This window comes from Pyrus communis, chromosome 17 (assembly GCF_041283825.1).
Source record: "Pyrus communis isolate YQ-2024b chromosome 17, ASM4128382v1, whole genome shotgun sequence".
NCBI classification, from domain to species: Eukaryota; Viridiplantae; Streptophyta; class Magnoliopsida; order Rosales; family Rosaceae; genus Pyrus; species Pyrus communis.
In genome coordinates this window covers 69,763-80,421 of record NC_142581.1, presented here as the reverse complement: position 1 = coordinate 80,421, position 10,659 = coordinate 69,763, and the positions used below count along the sequence as shown (strand labels likewise).

The 10,659-nt window shown below is 39.2% G+C and overlaps 1 protein-coding gene across 3 annotated transcripts; it reads left to right on the top strand.

Moving 5' to 3' along the window:
* Nucleotides 1-7,589: 7,589 nt before the first annotated feature.
* Nucleotides 7,590-10,055, top strand: LOC137708260 (plant viral-response family protein (DUF716)). 3 transcript variants are annotated; one of them, XM_088689740.1, is made up of 2 exons: nt 7,590-8,976; nt 9,900-10,055. In XM_088689740.1, exon 1 carries the CDS (start codon nt 7,981-7,983, stop codon nt 8,920-8,922), a length of 942 nt encoding a protein of 313 aa, XP_088545866.1. In that variant the 5' UTR covers nt 7,590-7,980; the 3' UTR covers nt 8,923-8,976; nt 9,900-10,055. The 3 variants fall into 3 exon arrangements, with proteins under 3 accessions (XP_088545866.1, XP_088545865.1, XP_088545864.1); XM_088689739.1 differs by having other exon boundaries at nt 9,413-10,055; XM_088689738.1 differs by having other exon boundaries at nt 9,361-10,055.
* The last annotated feature ends 604 nt before the right edge of the window (nt 10,056-10,659 follow it).

Below are 10,659 nucleotides of genomic sequence, written 5' to 3'. Positions count from 1 at the left end.
TCTTGCGGCGGTTCTGCGTGTTTTTGTTATCTGTATTATGGTTCAGGCACGTCTTCGACACATTTTCAGACGTGGGGCCTGTTGGGGGAGGCGACGTGGCTTCTTCACGTCCGTTGGATTTCAACGGTTACATTTTATGGATCGTTGGATTTCCAACGGTAAAAAAAAAAAAATTAAACCTTCATTTATTTCAGCCGTTGGATTTGAGATTAACAGTCCATGTTATTCGTCTTTATAAATTAAAATAATAATAATAATAAAATCTGAAATTTTACCGTTGTGCCACGTGGCACAATTTGGAGGGTTGGAGTTCAAAAATTTTTTAATTCGACAGCAAAGATTAATTATGTGAATAAAAAAATGTAAAAAATTAATAAAAATTTGAAAAAAAAAATTGATTTTACTTTTCTATAAATACCTTCTCATTATCTTCTACCTTATTCCAATCTTTCAACCATATTTTCTCAAAGTTTCAACCTTAATTTCATATTTTCTCAATGACACACCCCGACCTCAATAGAGGCATGCTGACCGTCACGTGAGGGTGACGTAACCATGTGCACTGTGTGGAAGCGGTAATGATATGAAAATGCGAATAAATAAAAACCAGTAGTTATCTTACCTGAGACTAGCCTATAAGTACGAGTGAAAGTGATTAGAGTAAAAACACACACAAGCAGAGCATAGGTATCGAAGTGCGGTCCAGAAGACTAAGTAATAATTATACAGACCATAAAAGAAACCTTATATTGGTGGATGTCTGTCAGAACCATCGAGAAGTCCTCGTGAGCCATCGACACGAACTTTTATCTAGAACCTGGAGGGGCACAAAACAAAAAGTGTGAGTGGGCAAAAACACAAAGCTTTCAAAACCATTTATATTTTCAAATATAATAACCTCACTGTAAAACCCGTATAAGTTTCCCAAAAAATAATACTGTAAACACATATGAAAACTATACTCAAGAATAACCAAACTATGTGTATGCCATGACAATCATCTCAACCATGAATAAGTAAGCCATGTGAATTGCATTAATATAAAGTGACATATTAACCAGAGTCACCTAACGTGACCTGTACGGCTAAAATCAATAACTCAACAATCAAATCAAATCCTGCACATGAGTTGGAACCACCTATGTGGTTTGTACAATAGGCTAGGTGTAAATAAGTACGCTCAAGTGCTACGATCACGTGAAGGTTGTGCGAAGTATCGCAAGTTATCTACGAGTCGGAACCACCTAATGTGGTCTGTATAATAGGCTGGCACCTGCCTTGGATCCAAGGTGAGCGTGTGGTGCAGGAGGTGAATGATCACGTGAAGGCTAGACCTATCCTTGGGCGGAGCACTAACACCGAGGTGCATGATATAAATCACTAAAAGCAACTTATCATAATCATACTTACTACCATCACAATCATCACTATATACTCACCTGAAGCTTACCTGAGCGTCCACAGCGTCGAGCAGTAATATGCACAGCTATAATAAAGCATATTCTAATATATAATGCATACGATATGGCATTTAAAACGTAAAAACCCATTTAAGCAGTTTCTGGGAAACATAAGGCATATATATATATATATATATATATATGTATATATATATATATATGTATATATATATAAAATCAAAAAGCCCACTCATTGGTATATAGCCGGGTCGTAACCCCCAAGTCTTGGCTACGTTGTTCCTCTGGAAACGTCTCACCTATATGTGAAACAACTAATTTAATGTTATTTTAAAGCACATAACCATCATTATGAAATAACTTCTTATACCTTGCTCAATTGGGGTGATTGAATATACCATCATGGCCTACTCAACACCATGAGCATCCCCATATTTTTAGAAAATTTTTCCGATGTCCTACGCGCTGGCTACAAGCAGGCACGTGCCTGGCAAGCTAACGGTAACCCTAACACTGTTAGGGAATATTTCGTTAAATATCAGCACATACCGTCTAAAAACTAATGGTGTTACCTTACGCCGTCACTATATTTCATCAAAGTTGACAGAATAGTCCTTGTCTTCTCCGATGGGTTCGCCGTATTCTGGTGCCGGCCACCGCTGCACTTGCCGGTTTCTAGAAAAACTTTGAACTTTAATATCTTCGCCATTTTTCAACCAAATTTCGCGAATTTTATATCAATTTGAAGCCCTGAACTAGAAGAACACGATCTTACCTCTTAGAGGTCCTAAAACCAACGAAAAGTGGTCGGAAAATCTTTGGAAAATTCCGACTAAACAAGAACTTGTGGAGCTGACCTATCCCGACGTCTAAATCCTCCAAAAATTGTTCCCAGATCTCTATGGAGTAGTTTTAAGACTCCCTTAAGCTTTAAAACTCCGTGAACTAACCTCGATCACGACAAAGCTATAGAATACCATGCTGAAGCTCTTAGGTTCTCGGGTTCCCGTGATCTGTTCTTTTATCCAATGGTACATATAGGTTCGTGAAGTCACCAAAAACACTTTGATGCAAAGCTCAAGCTCGATCAATGAAGTTTGGATGGTGTTTGAGAGTTGAAGGCTCGGATTGTACGGACAAGGAAGAAGAGTCGAGAAGAGAGAAGAAGGAAAGAGAGTTGTAGGTGTTGGTGTGTGTGTGACTGAGCTACGAGATTGGGCAAAAATAAAAAAGCAGGGCCCTGATTGGGCCATAAGGTTTAGGGCTAACAATTTAAATCAAAACAAACCCACAATTCTAATTGGACCTAAGAAAGTAGGAGGTACAATAATTGGTCCAATTCCTTAGCCTACTTATACAACCACCACACATCATTTCAAGGGTAAAATTGTCATTTCCATGCTTTCGAAGATAAAATATATTATAATTCGGGACGGGTCGTCACACTCAAAGTTTTAACCACAATTTCATATTTTCTCAAAGTTTCAAGCACAATTTCATATTTTCTCAACTACTTTCAACCACATTCCTATCTTTCTCTCAAAGTTTCAATCCAATTTTTTTCCAACAAAATGACTAATGATGCAGGAATAAATTGGATGCTTATTGAAGATGTTACGTTATGTACTAGTTGGGTTGAAGTTACTCATGATCTAATTACGGGTAATGAGATGCAGTTGCGAGAAATGTGGAGTCTTATTCATACCAATTATCTTGAGAAATTTGGTGGGAAAAGAACCAAAGAATCGATGTCCAGTCGTTGGAGAATACTCAACCAATCGTTTAGTATGTGGAGAGACGCCTTGGCACAAGTTAGTAGTAATATTTGAAGTGGGGAAAATTTAGCGGATCAGGTAACAATATATTATTTATTTGTTTGTATTATACTATACCCAAATTTACATTAGCTACTTTGATTAATATTATTTCTTCTCCCGCATTGTGTAGACACTTCAAGCACAAGCTTGGTATAATGCTAAATCCAAAAACCAAAAGCAATCATTCACTTGGTGGGAATGTTGGAATATTGTCAAAGACTGTCCTAAATTCAGAGTTGTGTCTGTCGGTTCAAAAGTAGTCATGAACAACACCCCTCTACACTCTATGCCCGATCATGTCTCGCATGTTCATGATGAAGATGACGCAGAAGAAGTGCCGGAAACGCCCAACTTGAACAAGCGTTGGAGTCGACCCGTTATCCAATTAGGCCTCAAGGTAAGAAGGCTTCAAAGAGAAAAGGGAATGCTTCCAAGAATGATTATGCAAAGTATATGGAAGAACTTGCTCGCCAAGGTGAATTGAGTTTGGCGAGGGAAATGGCTAAATTTGAGGCTGATAAGGCTAAAGATGAGGCAAAAACTGTAGATGTTGAGAGAGAATTTCAAGCTAATAAGAGAGAAAGAGAGCTACTTAGGCAAGAAAGGGAAGAGATTAGAGAAGAAAGAAGGGCTCAACGAGATCGTGACATTATGAACATGCCTTTAGAAAGGAAGTATTTGAATTCTAAATATATTTGAAATTCGGAGAAAGCGGACGTGGTGCGAGAAAGACGTGTAAGAGAAGCGAGAGTAAGAGGAGAAGGTCCTAGCACCACAAGAGAAGATAATCCTAGCACCACAAATTGGTCAGGTGATGATTTTCCATTCACGAGCCCATAATTTTCCAATCACCTTGGGTTATAATTTCTTATTTATTGAATATAGTACTTTATTTAAACTAAGATTATATTTATTTAATTTGGTAATTTATTTAAACTAAGACATTCTTTATTCAAAGGACATAAACACACCAAATAAAATTGCATAAACATACCAAATAATTAAAAAAAACTCACTAAATGAACTTAAAAAACACACCAAATAAAATTACATAAACATACCAAATAATTAAAAAACTCACTAAATGAACTTAAAAAACACACCAAATAAAATTACATAAACATACCAAATAATTAAAAAAACTCACTAAATGAACTTAAAAAACACACCAAATAAAATTACATAAACATACCAAATAATAAAAAACTCACTAAATGAGCTTAAAAACACACACCAAATAAAATTAAATAAACACACCAAATAAAAACAAACACACTAAATGAACCTAAGTATCTTGAGCTTGTTTCAATTCCCACTGGTGCTCTATCAGGTCAATTTGCTGGGCATTGTGCATATATGGCTTCTGAAGTGCAGTATATTGTTGAACGAGCCTTTCATTGTAACGTCCATCCCTTTATAATGGCTCGTGTTGCACAGGTTCTTCGGTGGCATCATGAGCACAATATATTTGTGTTCTAGAATTGTTTATCGTGTCTGGCTCATATTCATGAACGACATCATAATCGTACTCATCTTTCACAATCATGTTGTGAAGAATGATGCACGTCATCATGATGGATTGAAGTGACTCTAAATCAAACATTCTGGCAACACCCTTGACAATCGCCCAGCGAGCTTGGAGGATACCAAAACAACGCTTCACATCCTTCATGCACCCCTCTTGATAGCTTGCAAAGTGTTTTTCCTTTGCACTTCGCGGACGTGGCACTGTTTTGTCAAACGATGACCACCTTAGGTAAATGTTGTCTGCTAGGTAGCATGGTCGTACTTATGTCCGTTGACCCAGTACGTAACTTTTGGTGCCTTACCTTGCAAGACATCGTTGAACATTGGGGATTGGGCAAGGACATTAAGGTCATTTTGAGCTCCCGGAACCCCAATAAGGCGTGCCAAATCTATGTATCAAAAGATGCTACCGCCTCCAAAATGATACTTTTTGCTCATTTTCTGTCCCCATAAGCACCTTGCCATGCACTTGGACAATTTTTCCAGGTCCAGTGCATACAGTCGATGCTTCCAATCATCTTAGGAAAACCTCGCATCTCACCCTTCTTCAGAAGCCTTTGCAAGTTCATCTCAGTAGGTTTCCAGAAGTACTCTACGGTGTAGATAGATTCGATTGCTTCACAAAACCTCATCAGGGACTCAAGAATGGTTGATTTCCCCATCCTCACTATCTCATCTACTTGGTCTGCAAATGCTCCATATGCAAGCATCCACATGGCAGCAATAATTTTTTGCTCAGGAAGAAGACCCATAACACCAAAAACATCTTTCTTTTGCACAAAGTAAGAATCATGGTTGGAAACAGCAATCATGATTTTGTTGAACAAATGTTGTTCCATTCTAAAACGACGTCTAAAGTACATATCAGGGAATGCACTTTTACGGACAAAATAATCGTCCAAGATCCGTACCTCGTCGTTGCCTGCTTCTATCAAGGTTTACGGAATGGTTGGGCCTGCAGATCTGAGCCACATCTTGGATGACTCGACGGGAATGTGAGGCTTTTGCCATTCTTGCTTCGTCATCTCTCCTTCAACGTTCCTCATCCTCTTCCATCTCATTTTGGGGCACCTGGAGATTGAACATTCATTCTGATTGGTTAAACAATTCTTCCTTTTGCCGATCGATTTCCCACATCATCCTTGAAGAAAAAGACATTGTAAGAAGGAAGCAGAAACTATGAATAATGATACAGATTTTGATTTTGGTGAAGAAGGAAACAGAAACTATGAATAATGATAGAGATCTTGAGAAAATTGGTGTGAGATTTCTGAGGATGGATGGTGGATTATATGGAGGATTCAGAAAGGATTAGGTTGTAGATAATGCCACATAGCATGCCGTCATTCGTTAAAAATCTTATCAAAATCTATCCTTAAAGATTGTAAATAGATTGTGACATGTGGCGCGATGTGATTGGTTAAAAATCTTATCAGAAATCTATTCTCAATGATTCTGAAAATGTAACGACACGTGGCACGAAGACATTGGATAAAAATCTTATCGAAACCCATCACCAATAATTGTCTTTTCGGATAATGACACGTGGCGCAACGAGAATGATTAAAAATCTTATCCGAAATTATAAATAAAATTATTTTATAAATAAAAAAATACTAATATTTTATTGCCTATTGTCAGGGCTATTCAGTGTAGGGGTGAAGATGCAAAGAGCAGTTACTGTTCATTAAGGGTAGTTACTATTCACTGGGTGGATTAAATAGTGAATAGCCCTAGGGGGCCTTTGCAACGGTGGAGTTGCTCTTAACACCCCGTTGCCCCAAACTCGACCTTGAGAAAATGTTTGCGTCTCAGTGGAACATAGGCACCTAGGACTTGATGGCTAAGGTCATTGTAACCCATTATATTGATTCTACTACCCAAGATTCGGACATGTGACCACAACTCCAGAGATGCGTAATAATGACTCTGACATGGCTGGAATAACAATCGCCGATCTATACAAGCCTTGTTAGAAGTAATCTTGATTGAATAAATCTAGACTTGTGGTAGAATCTTGATTGAATACCATGATTAAAATTTAAAATGACTAATCTCAATTGAATAAGCCACTTAGTGGTATTTCTCTAGCTAGTAAGTGAGATGTCTCATATTCGATTTTCGTCAAAGACGAATTTGAATCACATTATTATGGCTAGCCCAGTTCGAGTCTTATCTGACTCCCTATCCTTTTAATTTAGATAATATCGTTTGTTAAAAAAAAAAAATACTCAATTGAATACACCCCTTAAAATGCTTACTTTAAGCGCACTACAAAATCTCGCTAAATTCATAAAATAAAAAAGTCTTTCACATTTCAAACTGAATTGAAATCAAATTCTTATTGAATACAAAAGAATTTTTATAAACAATTTATAAAGTATATTTGGATTTTATAGACATTTAATTTTGTCGAAAAAACATAATCAATACCTTGAACTTTCATAGTTTAATTTTTGATAGTGAGATCAAATGAGTTGAAAAAATACAATGACTAAAATAAAACAAAATTGTGTGAAAATAAAAATGAGTGTGTGAACACTGTCATATTTAAAACCCTAAAACAGCCATAATTTTACTTTTCTTTTTACAATCTACCTAAAGAAAATGCAAAATTTGCATTGTTGCCTCACCAAATGGCAATGCGCCAAAATGCCCATGTAAAAAGAAGGGTGTGCTTCACACACTTTATTTTACTTTTTACACATCGTTGATAATTTTTATTGGTTGATATTCTTCAATTCGACGATCAAAAATAATAAAAATGTAAAAATAAAAAATAAAGTACGTAAATATCACATCTTAAAAAGAAAAGCGGCCCGGCTCCAAACATAAAACAATTTCTAGCGCAAGAATTTTGAGAATTGAAATGATGGGTGAGTTGGGAAGGAGAGTTTGAAGAGGTTATGTGAATCATCTACAGCGGTCATCGGCTTCTATATCATAGGCTTCTCAGGATCCGAGGATCTAAGTAATTAGGAGGATCATCTGATTAGGATCTGGTTGGGATCGGAGCGGAGGTCGAACGATGACTGCCTGTGTTTAGCTTTTGGCCTGCCTCCTCCTCGTTTTTTATTTATTTATTTCATTGCGAGTATTTATTTGAAAACAAGTAATCGATTCGCGACTCAAAACTCCAAGACTCAAAACTCAAGAGAGAGATAAGGATTGAAGCAGCAGTAGAATAAGCAGTGAAGGAGAGAGAGAAAGAGAGAGAAATGGCAGCCCTAGTATACCAGATTTTGTCTTCCTCCGCATTGGTATCACTGGGACTCTACCACACGGTGGCCACCACCCGCAACCACCTCAAATCTCCACAGTCTTACGCCGCCAAGCCCTACCACCCCTTCCCCCTCTCCTCTTCCTCTTCCAACCTTAATCCTCCTCCTCATCATCGCCTCAGGTATCTCCAGCTCTATGCCATAATCGCCTGCCTATTGGTCGCCGTCGTCCACCAGACCCTCACCTCCTTCGACGCCGACCCACTCCTCAAGGGCCGCACCCCCGTCCACCGATTCACGTCCCTGCAGTTCGCGGCCTCCCTCTTCCTCTTTTTGGTGCTCACGCTGGCTCTGCTGCTTTCCGAGTGTGCTCCATCGGTTCTTCCGCTGCCCTCGGATCTGGTGTTCGGGCTGTCCGCGGCCCTCTTCTACCTGCAATCGCTCGTGTCGTGGGGGGCAGCGTCGGTGCAGATGTCGGATCTGCAGGCCAAGTGCGACTCGGTTTCCGGTCGGATCACGGCGGTTGCGTCGGGGCTGTGCGTGGTTCTGGCGTGCCAGCCGAGGGTGTTCGTGGCGGATGTGGGGTTAGGGGCGGCCATGTGCTTGCAGGGGCTGTGGGTGTTGCAGACGGGGCTGTCGCTGTACGTGGAGGCGTTCATCCCGGAGGGTTGCCACAGGCTGCTGGACGTGGTAAACGCGGTGGAGGGTTCCACCAAGTGCGACCTGGACGAGTCCCGGTTCAGGGCGGTGGCCATTTTGGATCTGGTGTTCTTGGTGCACGTCATGTTCGTCCTGCTCATTGTCATGGTCACCTACGCCGTCGTTGCCAAGTCTGTTGGAATCCGCAGATTGGGTTCATACGAGGCCTTGCCCAACGCTGCCCCCTCCTCCGACCACAACCACATTCAGATGAAGGCCTTGAGCGGCACTCAGGCTTAGCTAGCAGCCTAGCATCCACACCCACACCCTCACCCTCGTTCAGGAGAATCACCGGTACTTTTTTTTTTTTGGTTCTTTTTCTTTAAATCACTGTAGTACTACTGTGATGACATCCGGCAGATTTTTGATTCTGTGTGTATACCATTAACATTAGTTGCATTATGTTACCATCACAAGTACAAACTGCAAACTGCTCTGCTCTTTCTTTTGGCTCTGGTATCTTCTTTTTTTTACTTCTTGCCCAATGTTGCCCTCTCTCCTACTCTTACATTGTTACATTAATGAATCCGGCTCCTCTCTTATTTCCTGCCTGTTTGTGTGGTTTCTTCTTTGTTCTTGTCAATTAGATTAGATTACTTGTTTTGCTGGCGTACTGCTTTAAGGGCCTTTACTGCCTACTATGTTGTAATGAACTTGTAAAATGAAAATACCATTTAGGTGGCAATGTCGGGTTAACCATTCGTTTGAGACATCTTCAACTTCTTCCCAGGATTGCATGATTAGAGACACCTGTGCTTATGGAAATAGACTCACATAGTGTGGGTGGGGTGGCAATGTGGCCATGAAAGATTCTAAAGCTCTTCACTAACAGCTTCACTAAAGAAAGAAAACAAGATGCAATGATTTTATTAGTCTCCTTCTTACTGAAGTAACCGACAAGTAAGATCTGTTACAATACATGGGGTAGCTTTGCGGATAGTGAAGGTACCCGAACTCCTGCATTTCACTGCAAAGCACTCCTTGGTTGGTAGATATTTTGAATTGAAAACTGTTTGGTTCTTTTTCATATGGTATGGTATGGTATAATCTTTCAGGTGCTTTGTAACAAGTTTCAACACGCGTTTGAAACTTTAGATACTCTCATCTTGGAAATAGATTCAGGTGGTTGTTCCATTTGGTTTCATGTTTTTGTACATCTTTGTAAATTTATTCTGGCAGTGCTTTGTGTGTCTGCTCATATGTGTTAATTTAAGCAGGGGAAGTGCTATCTCAGGATTTTGATCGAGGACACCAAATGACTTTGTTGTGCTTGGTATTGACTATTGCGTAGATAAAACTAAAGCATTACCATCATTGTCATTCTATAGCATATATGATAAGATGACGATTAAAGAGTATGTTTGATACCAACTTATACTGTGCAGTTATATTGTTTGCATAATTAGAGTGGGTGTTGGATTAAGTTACTGTTTGTTTAGAAATTTGTTATATGAAGGTATGAAGTTGATGAAGTGGAGGGCTGAAAAACAGAACAATTATAATTGATTAGTATGAGAAAGTTGTGGTACTACTAATGGTGTCCTCTAAAGAACCGTGTGTGTTTCATTCATTTTTGTGTTTGTATAAGCTGTGTTACGAATAGCATTTCCCTTACTGGGAGTCCGGGAGGGCGTAAATGGCATTGATCAGAGTTACTCAAATACGATGGTTTTGGTCGAAAACCGATTAAAAATGTGATTGTTAGCTCAAGTTTTTCCGACGGATAATGCAACAAGGACAAGAGCACAAAACTCCATCTTTTGGCTAGCTAGGACATTGAATTCAAACAGCTATGATTAATTCTCTCTCTTAGCTAGGACACTTCATCACATGTCAGTTATCCACCACAAGAAGATACAAAGATGTTAATCACACGACACACTACAGTAAGAATATATGCATTATCTGGAAATGTTTTTGGTCACACCAAAAGAAAGGGACTCCGTGTTATATTTTATGATATTCCTGAATGCTCGG